General features: G+C 34.6%; 1 protein-coding gene and 1 long non-coding RNA gene across 2 annotated transcripts in view; both read right to left on the bottom strand.

Annotated features, from left to right (window-relative positions):
* Positions 1-18,094, bottom strand: part of LOC146747199 (uncharacterized) — a 49,681-nt gene extending 31,587 nt beyond the window's left edge. Inside the window, exons 1-2 of the long non-coding RNA XR_014929103.1 lie at positions 18,017-18,094; positions 11,123-11,190 (exon numbers count right to left, since the gene is read on the bottom strand). This is a non-coding gene — a long non-coding RNA (uncharacterized LOC146747199). The remainder of the gene's footprint in view (positions 1-11,122; positions 11,191-18,016) is intronic.
* A 1,457-nt stretch (positions 18,095-19,551) lies between these two features.
* LOC100313643 (KLF534-like protein) lies at positions 19,552-25,447 on the bottom strand. Its single transcript, NM_001168104.1, is given in 3 exon segments — positions 19,552-20,956; positions 23,043-23,802; positions 25,226-25,447. Coding segments are annotated over 3 exon segments (1,140 nt in total). The 5' UTR covers positions 25,364-25,447; the 3' UTR covers positions 19,552-20,714.
* Positions 25,448-26,433: the final 986 nt, after the last annotated feature.

Below are 26,433 nucleotides of genomic sequence, written 5' to 3'. Positions count from 1 at the left end.
AGAACGGTTCTCCGCCATAAATTTGTAGGCGGGTGTCGAATCCTCGATCTATGCGACTTCTCAGGACTGTAGGGGCCGAATGATCAACAGAAGGAGGCCAACCGACAGGACTGTACTCATGGCTAGTTTCATGGGTTAATAGGCCACTCCTTTGCTTCAATTCCAACTATATCTCTGGAAATATCACTTGCCGTTATCATCAATATTTTGATATCCCTCAATGTCTCGATTGCGTGTCTGGTAATTCTAACAAACTACTATTTTGCAAAATTTTACCAGCCTTGCTTCCACCAGTCATTTAAGTCAACTCCCATATTGTCCTTCACAGTGAAGGTTAATTACTCTGAACATGAAGCTATAACCACAGACCGTCTAGGTGCTGTATTTAAACCCTTGTATAAGCACCGGTTAGACAGGCTTGAACTATGCATGTGAAGCCAGCCGAGAGGTATATTCAATCCTATAGATTTCTCATTGTTTGGTAACTATTTGCTGCAAATGCAACAAAAATCAATATAAAAATATTACCCTCACAGCATTCTACAGGTTACTTGTTTTCACTAGTTCTTGATGAGTTTAATGTGAAGTATAGCAAAAAAGTATATTTGCTGGATTTTATTTTCACTGATTCATTCCTTCAGCGAAAATAGCAAAAATAAATTCCAAGCGAATATAAAGTATTCTACAGTATAAAAAAACTCCCTACCCCTAGACCACTGCATGTACAATGTACACAAATACTATGCAAGTTCCCCCCCCCCCCCCCCCCCCCGCTGAAAAACAACATTTTTTCAAGACCTGCAACAGGTAATCAAGCTCATTCATAAAAAACAATGAAAAATACATATTTGAGCAAAACTACAATGTATTTCAGCGACGAAACATTGGCATTCAAAGGGGATAAAAGCACATAGAGTCATCACGAGTATATTTAAATTAATCATGACCTGATGCACGTAGAGTGGATTACGATTAGATAAATCAAATCATAGGAACAATAGAAACCACTGTGTTAAAGAACACCATTAATACCAAGTATGTGTAGCTATGTCTGCAACATAGTTATTTTAATCTAGAACGCACACTCGTATATCAGGTATGTGGCAATTAACAGAACAAGATGGAGAGCATACCTATTTGTACATTTAATAGTTAAGCACACTATCCAAAATTACACATAAACCCAAATTAATTCGTTTCTGTCTATATATCAGAATTAATATGGGAGAATTACGAGTAGAAAATAATCACAATGTGACTGTTCAGGAGATTGATAATAAAGAGAAGAGGAGATTGTAACCCCCCCCCTCCCCCACCAAAGTATTACTGGTCAACCCCTTCATTCACAGAGTTTAAATTGTACTGTGTGAGTAATTCACAAAATTTTGTTTCAGTAAACATTTCTCCAAATTTCTTTATTTCAAATACGAAAGAAATAAAAGTATCAGTTTATTATGGCTTCTAATCTTATAAAATACATTTACACAAAATTTGAATGTGCATTTGCTGTGTGACAACTGTGGTGTTTTAAAGCAGTTTATACCATATCAGATCACATACCAATGACGGGTGGAGCAGCACCACCTTTAGCACTTGAGGAGAAACTTTTATTCCGTTCGTTGCCCTTTTCATGTCAGAATTAAGAGAAATGTTATCGATACATCATATCATATATAAGTGGTTCTATCCAGATCATCACCTCAAGTCCAATAGTTCTTACCTTTGCTCTTTTAAGAACAATAGCAGCGTTCCACCCACACACCCCCGCATACTGATATGGTATAATCTCTGATGGGTTTTCCTCTCTCAATCCTGTTCAGACTTTAATGAATAGTGTGACCATTGTCATGCACACATAATGTAGTTGGGTGAAAAAGTTTGACATTGGAATTGTCAGTATGACATTCAATTGTGTTAGATGACATGAATTAGAGATATAAAAGATTCAGTTTATAACTGAAATAATTCATAGATAACGAAATGTTGCAATAGTCACTTTGACTCGCCGTTGTATTGTTGGGAAATCTTAGTTGAAAACACTTTTTTGAGTAATTTGGCCTGAAATAAAATCTGAAAATGTTTTAGTGTTTGCGAGTTATACTGATCGAAAGTTGGCATGTTGCGGTATTCATACCCTAATTTCTTATTTGAATGAATCCAGTCATGCACTTCTGTTCGAGTTCTCCGTCGGAAATACACTTAACACAAGTTTAAACCTAGGAAGTATGCAAGTGGTATCATGATTGAAATAGCTCTTCTTCAAATTTGAAATGACTATTTGGGAAGTCAATATTTTGATGGTTACTTGTGATTTGATGCATGATGACACCCCGAGATGCTGAAAACTCAACTAAATCCACAAAACAGTTTGGTAATGTTCAGCTTTCAGCAAGTAACTTCGTCACTCGTGAAAATAAAACACAGAATATCTTGTATCATCTGCACTATACTGTTGTTAACAGATTTAATTTCATGAGACAATAATTTCATGAATTTATTGATCTCTCAAACCATTCCTATTGGGTTACTAAGACAGTTACACTTTATTTCTCACAGTTATTTCTCATCAAATTCAACTGTATCTCACTTTAAAACTTGTTGAATGAAAATTAAATTCATTTTTTTCAATTTACTCTCACCTTCCAGAAATGTGATGTAATTTGTTTCCTAAATTTCAGCATTTTTCTCTTATTAAAATCCAAATGTTGCTAATAGCTTTAATGGTAATTATTTACTACTACTACTAGTACAGGTCTTTGAACCATATGCTGGTGATATTTAATATATATATATGGTAGAATAACCCAAGCATGAATGTCATGTGATTACTACCAGAACCATATGTTCTAGCCAGCCAGCAAGCAAACACTGACACCACTTGTCTGAAATTATGTTTGATTATTAGAATTTTTACAAAACAAATTAAAAATTATGAACTGCTTTCTAGTCTGATGGCATTCTGGAACACCAGAAGTGTATATTATCAATTTTGTAAAGATCAATAAAACAAAAAAAAAGTTATAATTCTAATTTTTATCCCTAAATTTTGCGTTATTTCTAGGGTTAAGTGGGACAAGGTCATATGTTGTCATGGCCATACATGCTACATTAAGTTTAAATTGTTTACACAATAGTGTCAATAGGCACTTTATAGCAAATACATGTACAGGTAGTGAAATGATCTACAACTAGGCACATTTAAGTTCAGCATACTGTCATTCCATACAGCGACAAATTAAAATGGCTAACACAGTAAAACTTTGACCAAATTTGATGATATTGATATCATTTTACAAAATACATGTTTAACAGATTAATTATGATATCATTTTCAGAAATGTTGTTTTAATGTACTGTAATATTCTCCATATATGGTTTCTGTATATAGAGTCAAGCAGACATTTTGTAGTAACGACTGACACAACAAATATTTAAAAAAAAAAAAGAGCATATTACACAACGTGCGAGTTCATTATACAAGTTTCTTTAATACCACATGGTGTCACTCACCCGGGACATGGATAGTCCAGACATCAGTGCGATTGTCCGGATATTAACGTATATATATATGATGTCATACATTGAGGTTGTGCCACAAAGTTCACTGTGTGAAAAGTTAATACATACCGTACTTTTCGCGATTACATCTGGTGTCAGGAAAAAACGTCACACTGAGCTTATCGGATGTGAATTATCGTTAAGGACAACAGTCAATAAAAGATCTTTAACTCTTGTCTGTCAGTCACTATCTTGTCTAGGATTTAGGAACATGATCATGTGAGTTACCAAATATCCCTTTTTTTTAAATTATTCTACAATTAGCATTAGTATTCTCGATTTTATCATAGGCTTTAGTCACTTGTTACAAAATTAATAATTAATTAATCTGTCATTAATCATTGTTTTTAAAATTGGTCTTTTTTTAGGGAGCATTATATTGTATTATATTATATTGTTTGCCTTGACTTCCCCCTTAAAGTATTATTTATGCAGTACTAGTATACTGCAAAATCTTCAAAAACCAGAGACTTTATAAAATTATTATCTCAAAAAGCATAAAAAAATTACCTTTTCTGTATTTTTTTTTAATTTTACTACACAATACATATATTAGGTGAGGATAGATAAATTTAAACAAAGCTGATTGTGCATTTTATGGGAATTGCAAAACTATACCGATTTTTTTTTTCTCTTATAAGAGCTGACTCATCATGTGACCCTTGAGGGTCAAATGAGTGGGTGTTCTATCTGGAGATTGAAAGTACACAAGTTGAAGAGTTCTTAAATAGTTTATGTTTACTCATCATTGACCTATCAAAATCCTAATGATAAACACAGCTGAAGTTCTAGAATTCCCTAATAGAAATACAATAGAAAGAGAGAAAGAAACTCTTGACTAAGTCAAGACAGATTTGTACAGTGTGATGTTTTATTATTTACAGGGAAGTATTAGCTTCTACATACTAGTATGTGTGAAGGTATTGTGTAAATGTATTCACTAAATTACTACGGTAGTACTGTAAAATCTGTATTAGAAGCTGCGGCTTCTATTTAAATTGTACAATGCAAGAGAGGGTATACCTACTTTTAATAACTTTAAATTTCAATTTATTTGAAGTTGATGTTCAATTCAATTTAATTAGACACAATTTAGATTTAATTGTAAAATTGCATTCCTATATAGAATTGCAATTTAATGGAGTTTAATGAATTTAAAATGATTTAACTGAATTTAATGGTTTTACTTTTCAAAGTAAACTTGTGTAGATATGTGGGTATGCAAGACAGTACTCTGAAAAAAAAATTGACAAACTTGTATCTAAACATTCCAAAGTATGATACTGTGAGCTGCCTTTTATTAAAACATTGCGTTCTCATTGGCAGACTGGTACCACATGTATAATTTCGTGATTCTTCCAAAACTTCATGAAGTATTGTTTCTCACAAAATGAAAACTGTTTACATTACATATGGTCAACTCATTGGTTTTATAATGCCAGATTTGTTACAAACCTAGTTTATTGATATCATAAACATGATTAGTATCAGATTTATTATGATAAAAATACATACTAAATCACAATTTTTTGATGAGTGCCGAAGTTGCCTCTCATGATGACTCAATTTACATTTGAATCATACACGTATCAGTAACAAGTCTCAGATATATCCATTTGCTTGTAATTAAAGTAACACTCATCGATATCATGTTTGATATTAGTCATCCACAAAGTGTAAAGTTGTATGTACACTGCTTGAAAGAAATGCAGCAACTGTAATGTAATTTCCTAAATCATTAAAAGATTTATTCTACCTGTCCTGAAATAGAAAAATTCTTGTAAACAAACTTAATTTTTTTTGTTATATATAGTCTACACCCAATTCCATTTTAGAGTCTCAGTATACAATTCTTGCAATTTGACAGTATTCAATATATGTTGTCACTGTATATTTTGCACAATCAAAAATATTCAAACTCATTTCCACATATTTGAAATTACTCCAATAGTATTAACAAGCCCAAAATAGGAAGGGAGCATTTTGAGTACAAATTAGTGAAATCAGGAACATTTATTTCATTAATTTATTCATTTCACAAAAAGATTGGCGACCCCTTTTTTAGAACCATTCCAAAATATATTGTTGTGCATACATAATAAGCTTATAACTTGGCCTTATTTTATGTTGTAGGCTCACAAATCCAGACACCAAATAAAAATGTGTCAAACAGCAATTTAATTATAGTCAGGAGGACACAATTTTGTGAATCTTGCAGTGTCTTTAGGACCCAATTTCAGTTTAAAGTAACATGGTATACGTGATGGAATTACAGCATGACAACTTAGTCTGGCATAAAATGGCAGCAAAAAAAATCTCATATCGTAATCAATCAATCAATCTATGGATTCCTGCCTGTGAAGTACACTACCATATAGTGAAGTTAATAGCTTGTGATTTTAAAGGGCAGTGGTCGTCGTGCTGCACATGTGCGACACTTGTGTTGATAAACATTGATTTTCCCACAATTCAATGCGCTCTTCTAATGGAAATCACAAGTATGAGGTTTGACCTGGGCACTATTTACCGCCAGTGACTCTTTAGATACTTTCCAATCACCTAAAAAAATACCTAATTAAAGCTTGATAATGTCTCAGTTTGTACTCGTTGATCTGCGCAATAGTTAAAGTCGCCATCTTTGTTTATATGAGACCCATATATCTCACGCATGCATGGCGCGACGACTACCTGAACCAAAAAAAACAAATATATCTGTAGTAAAGCAATTCTCTTTCAGTTATATTCTTCAATTTCATTACTTATTCAGTGTGTAATCATTTAAAATCTAACCAAACCAGGTGTAGAAGTCTAATTTGTGGTCAGATTATCTTGAATGACATGATTTACTTGCCCTTCAGTTCAGTCAAATCATTTGGTTACTTTCTATTGTCTAAATATTTTGACCTCAGAATCTCACAAGTGGCTCCTTGACAAAATCTGACGAAAAAACTTTCCAGGGTCTGCCAACACCATGAGGGGTCAATCATTTTAAATCATGGGGGTAGCTTGAAGATCTGTTGAAAAATAAATTGCAAGCTGGATGCAAAAGAAAGAAATGCAAGTTAGACACAGGCAGAAAAAATTGCAAAAATGCATGCAAGGTGTGCAAGAACAAAATGTTGTCCTCCTCAAAATAAAGAAAAATTGCACTGGTCATATACTTTCACTGAACCCCTATAATTTCAAATGATAGACCCCTTATATAAGGTCTAATAGCTCTCTTTTCATGTTCTACAGTGCATTTGTCTGTCTGATTTAGTGTTTAGTTTCAATTACTAGTACCATATTTGCTATATAAAAAGCATATGTAAATGACAGCAGTGTGTCTATGGTGGTCAAAGTAAGACACATTTCAATGGTTCAATCTATATTAAATGCAATTTCTGCCTTAGGTGCACATGTAACTGTGGATGTGTATCTAACAGAGCAAATACTGTACTGGACCTGGATGCTTCGGACAATTTTTATGTTTAGGCCAGACATTTTGGCCACATTTGAATTTCCTTTCCCATTCTGTGGCAAAATGCACTATAGTTTGCTCTTTAATTTAACAGTTAACCAAACTTTGAGTTCGAGCAAAATAGATTTTTTGTTTTGTTTAATGTACATTTCCTGTAATTTGAAGTTTGAACTGATAATTAAAATTTGAGTTACTGAATTTGAATGTTAAATAAAACAAAAAATTGATGTTGCCTGTAACTCGAATTTTGGTTACCGTAACTGTTATTAAATGTTTGAGTTACAATTTGGGCATGGTTTCGCAAAAGTGGGCATGGTTTCTGAAATATGGGCATGGTCAATTTTGTAACTCAATGTTTTCATAACTTGATGTTCAGAACTTGATGTCCGTAAAGCGAACAATTCAGCATCTCGCCTGAGAAAGATAACAATTAAAATGTTGTTTTTTGGACAAAAATGCTGCATGACCAAGAAGTGATGCCATATATGGACAGACAGACGGACGGACAGAAGGATGCATGGATCCAAACATAAATTTGTGATGTGGACCAAAAATTAGATGAAAATATGATTGTCAGTGTACATGCAATTACAACACTAACTAGTCACAACAGTGTTTCAGTGGAATGTAGCAGAAAAAACATCTGGGCTAAACATCCAAAGAATCCATCCCCAATGAGTCTAAACATATGGCACTTTCACTTTGTTGTCCTTTTATTAGCAACAATTTCTGATATCAAATCTGTTTTTTTTGAATTTCAACAACTGCATGTATGTTTTAATATTGTTATTAGGTTAGAAATATGATATTTTCTACTTTTCCAGCTAAACAAATGTTTGAGACATGAGCAATAAATCACAGTCATGAAATAATCCACTATCCGAGTAGGATTTGTGTTTCGTTTTTCATTCAAAATGAACATCCTGAAAGTATATTTGCTCCATTTTTTAATCCGGGAAATGAACTGGGCTAAGCTTTACTGCTATAGCCCATGATGTTCTATGCACAGACATAAAGATCTAATTTCAATTAATTTGGTGATCAAATTCCATACTTTCACAATCATCCAAGATGTCCAATTAAAGGTAAACATCATTCTTTAGTTTTTGCTATGAAGAGTAAGTAATGTAACACAATATCACAGCCTCCTTTTTTCAATTTAAAAGCAGGAAGAGGTCCCTGGAATAAATCATTGTATTGTTCTGTGAAGAATTAAAAGGCAGAAAGCACAAAGGTCAACCACCAAGGGATTGACATCCAAGGTCTACGGTATATCATGTTAGTTACATTTACCAGTACTCAAATGCCAAATATCAACATTTTTCATTCAACATATTAAAATCAGATTTTTTATTTTAAAACTTTATAACATTTATAGATGACATTCAAATGAAACAAGACAAAGTTACAGTTGTTGCACCATAGGGTGTTTTGATAAGTGACCCACAGCTAAGTATACAACACATTATCATTTTCCTTTTCCTCCCACGCTAAATCTTTGTTAATCTAGAGTCCTTTAAATTTATTTTACTTTCTGTTCTAGACAGAGTTGAGAATTATTGTGAGGAAACTGTTTAGGAATTCACATGGTATCAACTTTTTAAACAAATCATCACAAAAAGGTTGAACATCTCTGAGTGCCTTGAAAAACATTTTTTGCCTAGCTATCTAAATGTAACAACTTGGGAATTGCCTATTGCTAGCATAGCTAGTACAAGGCAAATGAAGTCTACACTCAACTTTTACTGCGTTCACATTGTGTTTGCAGAGGGATTACAGCAGTTGCGTTCACGTTATTCTGGACCAACTTAGGACTGACTCGGCTCGTGCCGAAATCCCGCCCTCATTCGTCGATCTGTTGGGCCAAACATATAGTGAAATTATATCCATTTGTTGCTATGGTGTTTATTACGAGCCATCGTGCACATGAACGGCAAAGAAGATTTGAAACACAATTATTTTGTTCACGTCAATGTAGTGTTGCAAGAAAATAGCGGTTCCAGCAGCACATAAATACGTGTCGCTAACGACGGTTCGCATTCATTTCCTTTCATTACTACAGCATCCGACTATATACTAGTATATCTGAATTTCCTGTCATCGTCATTTCATACTAGTATGAATCAACTTGTGTTTTCTTAAATTTACCACCGAAGGTGTGATTTCGGCTCGTGCAGAGCGTTCAGACAGCAAATCTCAGCACATGCCGAGTTTCGGTCCCAAGCATCTATCGGGACCGAGATAGAGTTGTTTTCGACACGTGCCAACTCAGTCCCGACTGGTCACACACAAGTTACGGCACGTGCCGAGATCTCTAACGTGAACGCCACTATTGTAAGATATTACTTAAGTTCTGTGTATTTATTTATATTAACACACAACATCCTCCGTAGGGGATTAAAAGGGTTACAAATCAGATATTAGTAAAAGAAAAATAACCACATAAAAAGTAAAGAAACAAAAAGCATAAAGAAAAAAAAATGATAAAAATCTGTATACTAGGAATGTGTTACTGGCTTAGTTTATGAGGTGCTACTGTCAAACTGTAAACCCCTCTAATTTCGCAAGAGTCAAATTTGAATGTCAAAAATGATTTTCATAGCAATGAACATTTCTCTGGAATCAAATCTGTGAGAAATTTTCTCTTCAACGAATGCCATGAAATCTCCTGTCATCAAAAATTCAGCACTTTACAGTATACTATGGATAGTTGAATTTCATTAATTGGAATTGAAATCAAAGAAGCAAATCAATTTTTCAAACAGTAAATTCCACTTTCACGTTTTCCATTTCCAGTGAAAAATAAGTAATCTACAGTATTTTCATTCATAGCTTCGCATTCCTCACTGCCACCTGTGGATTTACAGACATTTCAAACATTCTCGTCACACACAAACACAACCCTGGGGATATAAACATGAAAGTTGATCATGCAATGTTACCTTGCAACCAAAAGTACTTTCATTTCATATTAGAATTCAATTCTTTGTATCAGGTGTACATGTTAGGCAAATTGTGAAGTAGTTCTTAGTTGAATACTTCAGTGTATTGTAGCTTCTATTCCGTCACGTTCTTCTCATGCCGCACAGAATACATCTATTGTACTGCGCTGCACCGTGTGAATGAATACATTCTGTGTAAAACCGTCTTCCCACTGTCCTGAATACATACACTCGAGACAAATGCAGACCGTTTTTTTGAAGATTGGAATTCTCATGCAGTAATAGACTACCCTCAGAAATTGCAGGTGTGAAAACAAAAATATTAAGTGATGTAAAGATGTTAATATTGATATTTTATGCAACTATCGTAGTTTTGATGGTACCTATACTGTTTATGCTTTTATAGTACAAATAAAAACTTATATATTTAAATAGTATATTTCTATGTAGTATGGTATATTTGAATGCAATTTTACAACATTTAATTTGAACCAAATATTCTTCTACTTTTGTTTCTTTACATACACACTGTCGCTTGGTGTTGTCATACATCAGTATATTTAAAACTTAACTTGTTAACATCCAATCAAGGATTAGTTTACGAACAGATTAGGTAGGTAGGTGATCTGTAATTGGATGAATTTAAAGTTGACTGTATTTGTTTGTTTATTGACTAGTTTGAACAGGAAGAGATGAAAAAAATAACTGCAGTTCTTGAATTGCAAGATATATTTTCATTCGGCATACAAATGCACAGTAGGGAATCCTTGCGACAATACTGGCATCACAAACTGTGGGTCATTCATGCATAAACACGTCTCATCATGTATCCACTATTTACAGTTTTCTCCTGAATATAATATTTGTGACTTTACAGTCATCTCAGATGATTCACTGTAAAACACTGAAACTGTTTGCCATAAATCCTTTCAGTAAATTGAGCTATACACCCTCAATCACTGCGAACAGTGAATGGACCATGAACAGTCATTATATTTGTATAATTTTTAAATACTATTTTTCAGTTGGTTGATTTATTTGAGTGGGTTTAAATTATAGGAAGGAATATAATGACTGCAAAATAAAACAGAGTAACATGGAAAAAAAACTAAAACTAAAAAATTTAATTTTTATTTTTTGCCAATAAGAAACATAGACCTACCACAGAAAATTTACAAGGAGGATTGATAGCATCTCATTGTCAAAGTTTCCTGCCAGGGAGTCAATTAACTGGAAGATATAAAAAAAAATATAATTTTACCGATATGTAGTTAAAATCAGGTGGTTCATCTAATCAAGAGGAATAACTAATGCAACAATTCCCTCACAAATTGCAAGCTATGTGGAACAATACATCACCACTGATTCAATTCAATAAAGCATTTCACATTAGTATAGGGATGGACCACTAAAAACCATTGGAAGGCATGAAAATGTAACCAAAATGCTTAGTTATTTTTCTGCCCCTCACCGTAACTTCAAATGGTCAATTCCTAATTATTGATGGTGAAAATGGCTTAAAAATCACCTTCTGCCAAAACTTCCTACAGGAGAGATACTATAAACTTAAGTTTAGCCTACTGATAAGAAATATTTTATGTTTGTCAGCGGTGTGAACAAGGCTATAAAGATCCCAATACCCCAATAAAAATTTATGCATGAAATTCATGACGAGTTCTCATTTCAATGAATCCAGTTCTTTCATCTCTAAAGCCTTGTTTACACGTGGGATGGATCACTTTGTAAACTTTCCTTTCAGTGGACTAAACCTGTTCTCTGTTCATACATCACAGGAGTCTATATTGAACTCGGTGTTCTCACCCATTCATGCCATATATTAACCCACCATTTAGTCATCAGTCACAGTATCTCATCTCAGTGTTAAATACTGAACTCTAGGTCGAGACCTGCCCTCCAACTCCAAGCTAAACTGGCCTATGTGTTTTTTAACAGTGGGTTCAAAATTAACTCTGGGTCAAACTCTCAGTTTTGCTACCAGTGTGAACACCCTATTAACAATGATTCTTTTCTATCACCACCGAGTTTCCCAAACCACAAGAGATGTTGAAGAACTCTGCATGCATCTTCAAAACCCAGGTCCATGATCTTATCTATAAACATGAAGTATTACCACACCATGGGTGGTAAGTGTACAAAGTGGAAATCCACTTTGGATCTGCTAAAGTTATTGTTTCCACCAAGTCAGCAGATTAATTTCTTTTTGTTGAGAATTTAGTGCGTATTGTTTCACAGTGTTGATAAATAAACTGAAGTTTACTATATAAATCCCCATTTTGACTACATAATAGACCTAGAACAAAGGTGATCACATTAATGTCTCTAATCAGCTTACAGACAACAATTCTGATGAGGGATCCAGTAAACCTGCATATTTCACTGTTACATGCTTAAAAACCCATCTATTTTTCATCAGTTTATAATCACAGTCCTTCACAGTCCCTTATAGTAACACAGTCCCCCTGTTGAGGGACTGTCCCCCTGTTGAGGGACTGTCCCCCTGTTGAGGGACTGTGTTACATGAATATTAAAGTATTGATTGTATGTCAAATTTATAATGATTACTTTAACATTGTTCAAGAAAATCTAGTAGTTAGATTGTAGGGCAGAGATAAAAAAGTAAAAGTCCCCTAAATAAATAAACTCTTGTCAATCACTGTTATGTAACAGTGAGTGTAAAATAACAACCCCTTGTTGTCTGTTTATAAGTAGGCTTTCTGAATATACTTATACACAATTTGACAGACAACCAGTTAGCACTCTGAATTTGAATACTGTAAAAGGGTTAATTATTCACTGGGTTTCAATTTAGCTTATTTCGCTGACTGGAAAAATGCGCTAAATTAAAACCCAGTGAATATGTAAAATTGAGCTCTGAACACATTATCTAAATGATAAAACCGTGAATTTAAAAACCACTGAATATGCCTGAAATGGTAAATCAGTGAAATGTAAACCAAGTGGAAATTAGTCATTTTACAGTAGCCATACCTCTATAATTCTGCCCATGGTGCTTTATGAAGGGCTTTAACTCTTTATCTGGTCAAGTCAATGTAAAAGAACAGGCAGTTGGTAGGATAAGGGTTAAATACCTCATCAGAAGAAGATTATACTTTTCAATTCATTGTGGATATTTACAAAGTAAGTCCCTGTTGAGGGACTGTGGTTAAACCATTTTAAGTAAATGAACAACAACAAAAACCCTGTGAAATAAATCATCATGATCTTGTTTGTGGTTGGTTGCTATGGAACAGTTTTGCATATTCATGGACTTTTTCATCCATGGTATGTTGAGGAGTTATTTAGTCAAGAAAATTTGTTAATTTGTTCTAAAGATTTTGTCCTCATCACCTGAATGCTAAGACTAATTGGCAATTCTAATAAATCAAAAGGTTAATTGATAAATAATGTGATTTTAATTGGACAAGATAAACAATGACAGTTGACAGTGATGTATTTATCCATACCTATTAGTTATCTTGGTGTCCTCTGATAATGATACATTGTAACAACACAACCAAATACAATGTATTATAGAATCAACATAACAACCTTTGTTTAGAGTCACAATTGATGCAGCAAAACAAATCTATATTGGAACTCTGTAGTTATAAGAAGTCAAAGCCACAGAAGAAAAGTCACAAATAAAAAAGTTACATTGAATCTGTCACAAATCGTCTTAACAAGTTACGAAAAAATAACATCACCCTATCATTAAAGTTAATGTTTGTAAAATAGATACATAAATTAGGTTCCTCAATTAAAAAAAATGAACTGTACATTCCTCGATATTATGTGAGTTTTGTATACGTCACTATTTTTAATATTGTGCTGGTAAATAATTATCAATTTAACAAAGTTCACTCCCCAAATCATGTCAAACTATCAATATTTCTCTCCAAAAAACTTGTGTCCTATGCAATTAAAAAACCTACTCACCATTATTTTTCTGTCACTTTCTTACCATATACTACATAATATATTGTGCAATATTCTCACTAAAAGTCTTTTTGGAGCACAGCATATTATTTTCATGTAATATAGATTCCTGGTTAGTTGTATGCAAAGTATTGGTGAAATCAAGGATTTATAAGATAAATGTACAGTGATGAATTTGAAGATCTCACTAGAAGCAAAGTTGTGCAATTTGCTAGCATTTAAAAGCGATCCTGGATCTTGGGCCGAATGAGACAAGTTATTTTGTCCCAACAGATCAGTTTTGATAATGAAATCTAAATGAATCATTGAGTAACCATGTGGAACATCTACCACGATACACCAGCAAGTTTAATCATCTAAGTCATTATCCAGGATAAAGTCCAATATACAAGTAACCTGCACTACACTGAATGTAGGACAGTCTGTAACATGAGTATGCTGGCCTTGAGAGTTGAGTTTATGGCAAAGTTTGAGGAGAAGCCTGCTCTTGCATACATGATAAATCACCTTTTTTTCAGACAGGTATATGTTATTTCAGGGTTATCACTTTGTTATGTGTTAACATTAAGTTTTACTCCCTCGGCCCAAAACCATGAAATGATGCAACATTGCAGATAGGAGGAAAGGTAGAACAGTGATCACATGTGAAAAGTAAAATTAAATTGATAGGTACATTTCAGTTGCCATGCTTACAACAAATTATGAGAGTTGTTCATCACTTTCTTCTATTGTTAAACCAACAAATGTATCCATATTCTGCTTGAGTAAACATGATAGCCATTTTAAGATCATGCCAAGCATTTTTAAAGCACAGCCACTTATTCCATCTCCCTCAGTTTATGACAATTTAATAACCCAATAAAGATCTTCAATGAGATAGTTTGTCATGATCACCCAAGTTTGAAGGGGAAGACCACAGTCCCTTTAAGAGGGACTGTGGGAAGACCAATTATTAGCGCACAGACTAACAGAAAAACTGGACCTCACAGCGAATGACCTGCTTTACCTTTAGATATTTATCATAAGACAACAAACAAGTAAAGAACAGCTAATTATGTCACATGTTTAATGATTGAAGCAAAAATATACATGTATGCATGCACTGTTAAAATGAAGGTTATAATTTGAAAAACAAACAAACAAAACCACTTGTAAAAGGTTTTAACTCTCCTGGTTTGGTTTATGAAATAAAATACTCATTTGATTTTCCAACTTTCACAACTTCAAATCCAGAGTAAACTGTTTAATATTTTTTATTGAATGTGCCAAATAAGTGCTGTAATATTTCATACTTAATATTGCGAACAATTCCAGCAATGTATACCCCCCCCCCCCCAACATTGCACAATACCATTTAGCAGTTGCTGGCTGGTTGCTATGAGTCATCATCACATGGAAATGGACAATTCTAAATCAGTCAAGTCACATGAATGGTGATGTCATGACAAATAAATGTACTATTGATGTATGATTATAAATAACGCAATATTTATAAATATTATAAATATCACACCTAGATTTATTTCATGAAACATTTCTTAGAGGAAGACTGTGACAGAACGATTACAAACTCAGTCTCTTATTTTTTATAAATATTTATAAATTTTACAATTTAGCAGAAACAAAAAGTTTGAAACATAAAAAAACTTCATGATCCAAAAATGGGTTTATATTTTTTGTGTTTTTATCTGGAACATTTAGTTGTGAAGTATAATTGGACATTTATTATCTCATTTGTCAAATTAAATTTATTTCTACGTGTGCAAAAAACACAGGTTTCAATCATCACTAACGTTTTCCTTTTATTTTATTTGTAGCGACCGTTTTCAGTTTCTAATATATAGATTTACATCTATTTTTGTAATAGAATTTAGCAACCGTTGTCTAATATTATTTTTCGTGCTACATTTTCGTACAGCAAACTTTATGCAAAATGTAGGCCACAATAGTGTTTAATATACTTCAATTTCAGTCATTTCTGGCTTGGTCGATGTCATTTATTAAACGGTTTCATACAATTAAACAAAAAATATTGAAAGATAATACTTTCAGAATTAGGGCATCATCAATGACCTAACCTCCTACAGGGTTTAAAACACTATCATGGTCAATCAAAATTCCATACCAGTGAGACAAGCAACAACTAAAGAAAGTAAAAGCAAAACTTACAATCACGTGAAAGGAGGTCATCGACATCCAAATGCATGATGGGAAATCAGGAAGTGAGTGGATGAGGAATGAAATTAAGTCATTTTCGATTTGAATATCCTCAATTATAAGTACGAAATTTACAAAATACTGTAATTTTTTTTAATTAATGTATCTTTCTACGAAATTCCCGTCAGAACACGTAGCAAATGTTTAAGTTCAAGGCTAGAGTGAGTAATAAAGTTTATAATTTATTACAGAAATATTGCTCCTTTAATACAGATTGTTTGTTTCAATTAATTTATGACAATGTATATGCAAAGCTATAACTATAGGACAAGCAAATATTGGCCATATATGCCACTGCCATTCTCACTGGCAATCTCAAATTTGTTGAAAACTGTTTTTGTTTGATATTAATTCCTATCCTGTGTATGTATAAGTGTATTTTATTGTTTTCTTAATTTTCAAAAACAATGTTGTTTCAAGCAGTCGCAACGACAATATAGAACACTTCCTTAATCTTTGTACAATTTCAACTTTTTTTTTTTTAAATATCTAATTCTTAAAAGATTTGAAAAGTGTGAGTGTTGGTCCAATTGTTAAAGGCCAAGTTGCCTGTCTAGTGGTCTGAGGTTATACAGACTCTCTCACAAGTCAATGCAGTTCTAAGAAAAAAAACTCACTATATCTACACTGGGATTAGATTTCAATGTGTGATTTATAATTGACATTACAGCCAAAAATATATCTCAAGTTTCTCCACATCAAATTATTGAAATATATAAGTGACCAAGTCATGACTCAAACCTGAACAGTACGAGTCTATTATGATCTAAGGGGTGGACCATTTGATATGCTGGAGGGTTTGGAAAGTGCAGTAGATAAATTATTTTGTTTTCATAATAAGTGATATTTTTTCATATTTTTTACCAAACTTTGACTATAAACAATTTCATTGTGTCTTAATTGTTTCAGTTTTTCAGAAAGGTTTGAAAAGTATTTCTCTCAAGCCCCCCCCCCCCAAAAAAAAATCTTCCACTCACATAGCCCTAGAATTTTGAATGAATGATCTACTACTTTGAGGTCAAACATTTTAAATCATCAAGGTGTCTTTTCTGAACTTGTGTACCAACATCTTTTACCTGCGACACCTTTTTTTCTTGGTGTTGAGCATGTAAATTTTTTATTTAACCAACCCCCTCCCACCCCCATGATTTCAAATGGTCCCTTATAAGTTCACAAAATCTGCAAAACGTTAACTATGACTGCACTGTTGGTTCATATTTGTAGTAGCAATTCAATATACAGACCACATGCAATGATTTTTCTGACCTTCAGAAAAACTAAATTTGATTGTTTTGCTAGAAAATAAATTAAAGCGGAGGTGTCGTCATCTGCACATGCGTCAGATGGCCATAACGTGTCGTTGTTTAAAAACAAGCATCTACCCATGAGCCTTTGCATTTTTAGTGTGTGTTGTTATCGTCGCTTGAGACTCAATTCCCGTGCGTGTGCAGGTGACGACCCTCCCGCTTTAAGAAATTGTTATGCATTGCACTTTCCTGAATAACCTTCAGGTATGTGCAAACTGGTTCACTGATAGCAATTATAGAATTTATGATGACTTTGGTGTAATCGTCTCAGGATCCCTGCAATAACTTTATTGGTAAAACATTTTGCAACTTTTGTGCTGATATACCAAACTGAAATATACATTATCCATGTGCTACTATCGGATATATGTACCAGGTAATAGAAAGAATACAAAAAGACATGCACGTACAAACACCTGAACACAGGTTCAGTGTGAGACAGATTTACAATAAAGAAAAAAACATGCTTGTTCCTTCTTCTATCTTATCAAATGCTGTCAAAACTATATAATGCATTTTATCTTTCTTTGTAATGCCTATTGTTTCTTGCGTCTAAGAAATCTGAAATTCCTCACCTTTTGGCTTTTTCCAACTGAACGGCACATTTGTACTTCTTTTCTGTTTGCTCACAAAACAAGCCCAGCATCTTAACTGAGTGGTACACCATTCTTCTTCCTCAGGGACAGTGCAGATGACACAAGGGCAGTCATATTGTTAAAAGTTATGTCTTGTTTGAAATGCAAAGGTGAGATACTAATGAGGCATCCCATGCCACAAACATGTTTTGACAATACATGTTTATTCAGAGTCTTTATCCCAGAAGGATTCCAGTTTGTCTTCTCTCTCTCTCTCTATATATATATATTTTTTTTTTTTCAAACAAAACTTTTTTCAGTAAATAAGGTGAAATCTATTTAAAGCTTAGGTTAAATTGGCTTAGGGTCGCCTAGGTGTCATTGAACAGTTGAACTGATAGGAATCAAGCCATAACAAACATGTTTACCAGGTAGCTTGTATTTTTATCTCTTGGGTCGAGGCTATCAACTCAAGGTTTCGGAGAAGTACATGACTTAAAATTTTGACCACAATGTTAGTTTTATTGCATTTCTATCACGTTTTGATTCATTTAAATAAATCTAACCGTTTCTGAAGGCTCTACTCACGTCCCAATAAAAATGAAAATAATTCTTGTGATATCCTGATAAGGAAATAGGCCTAACAATATATTTGTTGCTGATCTGTGCACTCTGTTTGAATGATGCATGTTGGGAAGGGGGTATAAGTATGGAGCTATTTTATTTTAGTAAACTTTGCAGCAAACATTACTTTTAAGAACAATAACAAATTTGTTTGGTCAAATACAAAGGCAATAAAAAGGTCATCACCTTTCATTTAATCGGGCATATTTTTGTTATTACCATATTTGCTATATATTATTATATATGAACAAAAAAATTCAATAATTATCCCCCTAGCAACACCTCATTCATTATGTCAGGATGTGCTACTAATAGAGCAAATACGGTATATACTGAAGACGGTTAAAGCTTGGAAATGTGCTGAATACTTTTTTATCTAAAACAGACAATATTAATTGGCAACAGGAACAAGTACTGTAAACACATTAATTATTCACTGTGTTTTAATTTCGCTATTTGCACTGAGAACACAAATAACAATAGAACTCTATGTTTTTTTACCAAATTCAGGGAAATTGTTCAAAATAGTGAAATAAATACTAGTGGTTTCACAGTACTACTTTCTCCCTGCCAGACTAAAAAACAGTTTCCAGATTTTCATGAGCTTTTTTTTTTTCTTCACATTTTTCAATCCATGTCCAAATGACTTTTATGGAACCTAATGAACATGCACACAGTGACAGGAAGTAAATTTATCAAACAGCATCTAGACCAAACAAATTATTTTCAAGGAATTTGTGTGCTGTTCTCAAAAATATATGGCATGCTACATGACTTATCACCATGTGTTTTAGTAAGACTTAGTTATTTTGACTGGACATTAAAAATAGCTTGTGTCCATTCAATGTTGGAGAAAAATGCATTTTCACACATCAGACACACACATTTGCATTCAAAGTACAACTAAATTTAAAATTATTTCCATTCTTTATTTTAAATGAAAATATGATAATTAGTACAATTTCTCTTGTGCAGCAAATCATCTGCAGTTTTGATAATTACAAAAATCTTGTAGGAAAATATCTCTTTAAGAAAAATATTTAAGTGAAAAAATGGCAGAGGTGTCCTCGACAATGATTGAATGTCTGCAAAAAAAGAACAGACTCTTCCCCAAATATCTTGCAGTCTATACGATATACATATATATAACTTTTTCATGAACAATTCAAATAAAATGTACTTTATAAGTACATTGACTTCCAAAAAAAAGACAAGACAAAACAGTTACATGAAAAAAGTCTTAAAAATAAATACATGAGTTTACAATTTAATTCATTGCATAACTAGGACTGTTTATAAAACCTAACTGTGTCCTAGAAGTTGTAAAAATTTGAGTCATAAATTGATTGTGTTTGGTCTTTAATATTGTGCTTATGTGAAACACTATACAAAAGCATAATTGGTTGAAATAGCTGGCACCAGCAAAATTATATACGTGTGCTTTAGCCTGTCTTTCGGCTATTTGTCATCTTGCTTATGTAAAGCTTGCAATATTGAAGAGAGCATTCAGATAAAAAACAACTAAATATGAAAATATGTGCATTTATGCTATAACCAACATTAAAAAATGCTCAAATTTACTTTTAGGTAAAGAAAACTTAAATTTTTTTATTTATTCTTTTTTTTTTTTTAATTAATATACAATTTAAGTACTGTCAAAGTTATACACAAGCATTGCACCTAAATTTGGCATTTTTTTGAAGCGGCAAAATGTAGGATAAAAATGTTCAGTAGAGAACATTTTCCTCACTCGCAGTTTGTAAACAACTCAACAGTCATAAATTTGTTTTTGTCATGAACACTTTTTTCATAAATCGCAGACTTTGAGTGTGTCAGAGCGAAAGGATAGACATCAAAATATCTCAAAGAATAGACTTGATATGGAAAAAATATTAGTCAAAGATATTGAAGTTTTTGATATGTCGTTTGCATTGCATCTCTTGTGAAGGAGATTTTGCAATGGTCAATAAGTTTTATAGTCACATGCTTTGCACCCCTTGATCCACAAAATGGTTTAGTCCAATTTGTTATTATGGGGTATTATGGATTGTCTTATAGCTGCCGCAAGTTTGGTTTACTTGTCTTGATGGCGTCTCATGTGTAGCGACAAATGGTCCGAGCGGGAAAAACACCTCTCGCAGACCTTACACTTGAAAGGTTTGGCACCTGTATGCTTGCGAAAGTGCCTGGTCAGCTCATCGGATCTTGCAAACCGCCACTGACAACCATTCCATGAACATTTGTATGGTTTCTCACCCGTGTGTATTCTCTGGTGTGCCTTTAGATGAGAGCTTTTCGTGTAGACTTTAATACAACCTGCAGATCGTGAGAAAAAAAAAGACAATCTCAATAACATGTACTTTGTGCAAGGAGACCAAACAAAACAAAACCACTTTTCTATTATCACCATTCACCATGGCTACCTGTGTACATCAAAAGCGGGGGCATTGCGCCTTAGAGGTCAATCGAGGACCTTCAAGACAGGTGAATTGTTAAGCAACAAATACCGAAGATGGCCGTATTGTTTTCTTGTCACTGCTATTGAGAAACTTGAATATAACGCTGAATTGCTGTTAAATACTGGTCGATTCACAGCAATCAGGAATTGTGTAGCACTCAACCCCACTACTAATAGGGTTGAGAGTGGAAGCAGGGATCACAGAAACTTGTGTGTGTGAATTCCCAGGGTAGGGGGTAAATAAGTTCAAGCCATGTTAATCAGAGTGCAAACTAAAATCACTCCAGGGATTGTGGGAATTACTTGATTCATGCTGACTAGAGACATATTTCATTCCATAGCTATGCTATGAGATTTCTCAACCATAACCTGTTTCTACCCACTCACTGTAATCAGATACATGTAATATCCGCCTTTCAGAGAGTGTGTCATCCCCAGTTATAGCTCATTTTTCCCTTCCAATTGAATTTTTTCCAGCTTGTCAGATTTTAGACAAACTATCCATATAATACGCAACCCAATTCGCAAATCTACACATTTTCAGGAAGGAATAAAATAAAATCTCACTATCAAAATCAAAATATAATTTTGCAGGGAGTACTAATGGCAGCGAGCCAAATAAGCAAAGTGCAGAATTGAGAACAAATTATATCAATCACATGATATTTTAAAAAGTAAAGCCAATAGGCTTTTGGAAATCGTCTAATTTCTAAAATAAACTATCTGCCTTCGAGGCTCGGCCATGCATTCGTATTTTTGTCTTGCGTGTGAATGACTCTATGTACAAGTGCTTTTATGAACTCCTTGATAATCCAAGCCATGTCTCTAAACACAAGCTAAAGAATTCTTTTCAGTGGAACCTGGCCAATTCAAACAAGATTGTGTCGGGGGGGGGGGGGTGTGATTATTGTATGCCTTGCATCATATGGAATTGCTGCTAACTAGCTGAAAGTTTAAAATCATTGCTAATCAACAGAATCCATTAACTTCGAGGGGGGGCTCTCTCTCTCTCTGCTATGATGAATTTAATCTGCTTGACTGAAGGGCATTTTAGCGCTTTCCCCATTGAAACCAGAGACAGACGTGTAAAGCCTGGCTAGCTAAAGACAATACTGTCAGTTTATCAGTTCACCTGCTGTTGTTTACCTGCAAACTCCTGAAACAACTGGCGGAATGCCTTGAGTATGAAAACAAACCAGAAAAAAAACACACTTTGGAATTGTTTAAGCTGAGGTAGCACCACTCATACGTAACTTGTAAAAGAATTCAACTTGCTGGCGAGGTCAGGGACCTACAACAACCAGTACCGGCAGGAGTTCGCATAGTTGACTGTGGGAACTTACCACCAATAAGAAAACCATTGCAGTTATCTAAGTGTGGGAATGCAAGATATTACCCAATAGCTGCACACACACACAAAAAAAAAAATCAGCAAAACTGCCACTGGGAAGGTTGTATTTTTTTGTAAAGCTAGCTAAAGTTAATACGAAACAAGATCATCCCTCAAGACCCGATTTAGACAATACTGGGTTTCCTTTCTGAAGGCTGAGCTCATTAAATTTGGTTTTAAAGGTCATTCAATATCCCTAGAGGGGAACTGACATAAAAGGCCTATCAAATATAAAGGATTTTTTTTAAGACCAGTCTCTTCAAAAGAGGATGTGTTGAACTGGTTTATTTATGCGCTACAAGTAGTTAGTAATTACAGGCAATACCAGCAGAAAGCTATTCACCTCTATGCTATTATACATTATAACTATTGCACAAGGACAACTATCAAATTTTAAAACTGTTTTCACACAAGAAACAGTTTCCATCTCGCAGCATGTTCCCACACGATGATTTTTGAAACTACCGGTACATTACATTAAGACATTATTTTGAAAAAAGGGCAAAATATGCGTCAAATTGAAAGTTGTTTCCAGTATTTGTTAATAGACTTACCGGGATAATCGCAGAAGTGTATTCGTCGTTTTTCCAATTCTGGATTGTTTTTTCGGTTGTACCTTACTGTGTTCTGGGATGAGCATGGCACAGTATTTCCACCTTGTGCAACGAACATGGGATAAGGTGGCGGTGGTCGGAACTGAGCCTCATAATTCCCAACCATTTGTTCACCCGGTGATCCTGGCTGCGAGTTTGGCGGTGTTGGCGGCATACAAGCGTTCAGCGAATTCAAATACGGCTGTACCGAGGTTGCGTATGTGTAGTTTGATGATGTTTGAAAGTTTTGAAGCGTTGTGTACTGACAACTGCTAACAGGTTGGGGTTCCTTCTTGATGACAACACCTGCGGTCGACGTCGTCATGTGACAGGAAGGGGAAGGATAATCCAAAGGCTCGCTCTTTACAACAACTTTTTGCAAATTTGATAATGTCACTGGTGTTGAATTTGAATTAACTGTGTTATTGGTACTGTGATTATTCCAATAAAGCTGACTGAGTTTAGGATCTTTACTGTCCACGTTATTGGCATTATTGTCCACGTTTTGACTTTGTTTATAAAGGGAATTTCCTGGTATTACTAGATTAAAGTTGAGGCTGACATTTACTTGTGCCTTGGGTTGTTGATCTTCAAAAAATTCATCCACAACTGATGAACTTTCTCTTCTAATCTTTTTGTTATTATTGAAAAATGTTGTTGTAGGTGCTGTTGGTGTGGCTGGTTCCCTCTTCCACAGATACCTGTCAAGCTCAGCACGAGTCTGTTTATAAACGATACAAATTAATAATAATTAAATTAATGGCAACAAAGAAAAACAAATCGCTTGCTATAAAAGTTTTCTTGGCACTCGCACCTACACCACACATGCAATGTACCCGAGACCACCATGGAGCTTAAAAAAGGTCCAAACAAAATCATGCTTTGCAGGCAAACACCAATTTAATTATGCCCCCCCCTCCAAATATTTTTTTTTAGCTCCACAGTACTATGTATGTCTACATACATCTCGCATGTAACGGAAATGAACCACACTTTATATACATCAATGAAACCTCAGTCCCTCTGACAGTGAGGCAATTGTAAATGTGTTTACATTTACAAAATGTTTGGGGACAACAAACCAACGGACACAGGCATTAGTAGTTGGGTTAGATATTAAGATAGCACATACGATAAATACAGTCTAGCAATGCAGTGACTGGTACTGACTGGATTACTACATCGGTATGCTCAGGGTCACTCATGCGTCTTTTATTTCAAAGCAGAAAGCATTCACACAACTGAACGATTGTTTCACTTCTTTCGCTTGGCAGGACCCTAAGTACATGGACTAACATGACACCCCGATTAATTACATAGCTAATCCGTACACATGTAGTTTATATATTTCTTTCTAGCTAAGGTCGATGACTCTTGATCAAGTTTTACTTGTTTTCATACATATCCAGTGAATTTCTGATATTGCAATCCATTTTTCTTAGAAAGGCATTCACTTTGCTACGACATATGGCGCACTGTTGAAAAAAAATACGCGGGAATTCCCTGATTTGATTCAACCCAAATTAAAACAATCAATAGAACAGGAAATGTACCAAAATGTATCCATATACAACCATCAACACTTATTGTGTGACGTCGATTCATTGATGTGTTATTTATTGTTGCCAGCGAACCAGTACTTCCCAGTTCAAACTCATGACTCGGGGGTTGTTCGTCAGTTCGAGTGTTGCTACATAATGGGATTACGTAGCTGTAATGGATGCGTGTCGGAATGCCTGTCAGTTAGCGGTGACACATCGAAGTGTATCGCGGGAAAACAGTCACCATAAACTAAAAAACACACAAGACTCTTGTGTGGCCATGTAAAGTACCATTAAAACTCGTATATCAAAATCGAAGACTGTTTAAAAAAATTCAAGGCAACAGGTCATGGTAACGGACCAGTTGACACGTGTTTAACACGTCGGTCGTTCATCATCAAAACTGTTGACAACTTATATACGTCGTGAAACGAACTACAACATATACTTGGCACGGAGATATAACGATAATATATAGGATAAAACTATAAATATGGTAATATGGTATGGTAATAATTTTTTAATGACTAATTTTAAATATATATATAATATTGAGACGACTAAGAAATTCTGCGGGGAAAAAAAAAAAAAAAAAAAACTTACCTGTTGCCACTCTTCAGGGTCCATTGGGGTATCTGGTACTAGAAACACGGGTTCTTGGGAAGACGAATCCAAGTCCGTAATCACGGGTTCCTCGTTGAATAACGATATTTCAGGGATAGCGCTGAGAGTCATCGCCATCCTGCTAACCCAGAGTGCACTACGCTGGTATAAGTTTATAAACTTCGTTTCTGCTTTCTGAACTTGATATGCTCACGATATCACTCACAAGTTATGAATGAGTTTGGTAAAATGGGTCTAAGCTCTTTTCAGCTACGGCCCACGACATTCCATTCCCAAATAAGGAAGCTAATTAGAATAACAAATTACTTACGTGGGCGGGTAACTTCCATATAAGAGAGATAAGCGACCTTTACCCATTCATCATGTCAAATCGTCATTCAGTATATCCACCAATCAACGGACAGGATATCACCTTTTGACCCGGAACCGACCAATGAGAAAAGTTGAGTATTTACAGGCGACAGGGCTATGGAAACATTGAGGTTTTGTTGTGGATACCTGACGTCAAATGGAGATTATTATCTTTTTGTTACCTATTGTCGGCAACATCAAACCGAAACGAGTTTTGAAGTGAACAGATTCGATGCGTTCTAGAAAAAGTCGTACAAACACGCATACTTACTTGCAGCGGGTTGAGTAATATGTTTCAACGAGATGACAAACGTCACATTTACCAATCGACCCGCAGCCCCGACTTCAGCGGCAGTAAAACAGACATACGCGCGTTTTCGCGCAAAAGTAAATAAATTCGCGAAGTCGCCTGCAGTGGCGTAAGTTGACAGTCAAGTCCCAAATTGCAAACCACATTGTACGTACGTACCAACCGCTATGTCAATACTTTCACGTGAAAGTTTGGGGTGAATGTACTGAAACGGAACCAGTACCTCCGGGTTTTATTCGGTCAGTGCATCCCGTGAAAAGCATTGGTTTTCCTTCCTCGTTCTACGCACTATAGCATTATCAGACAACCTTCGACTTTGTACGGTAAATTTGTAGACGGAGGGTTACAGTAAATTTGATTCATGTTTATTAAGGTGGAAAGGAAGAGATGGTGTACGTCTGTTCTCTGTCCGAAAGGAATTGTTTCAGTAGGTCTACTTCTACTAGTGGCTTTTATGATCTGCTCGTGAATGTACAAAAACATGGTCGGATCTAACTAGTACTGAACTGTGTGGGGACAAAAAACA

Source organism: Saccoglossus kowalevskii, chromosome 4 (genome assembly GCF_978046115.1).
Source record: "Saccoglossus kowalevskii chromosome 4, keSacKowa6.1, whole genome shotgun sequence".
Taxonomy (NCBI): domain Eukaryota; kingdom Metazoa; phylum Hemichordata; class Enteropneusta; family Harrimaniidae; genus Saccoglossus; species Saccoglossus kowalevskii.
The sequence above is the reverse complement of the archived record's forward strand: the minus strand, read 5'-3'. Positions and strand labels throughout refer to the sequence as shown.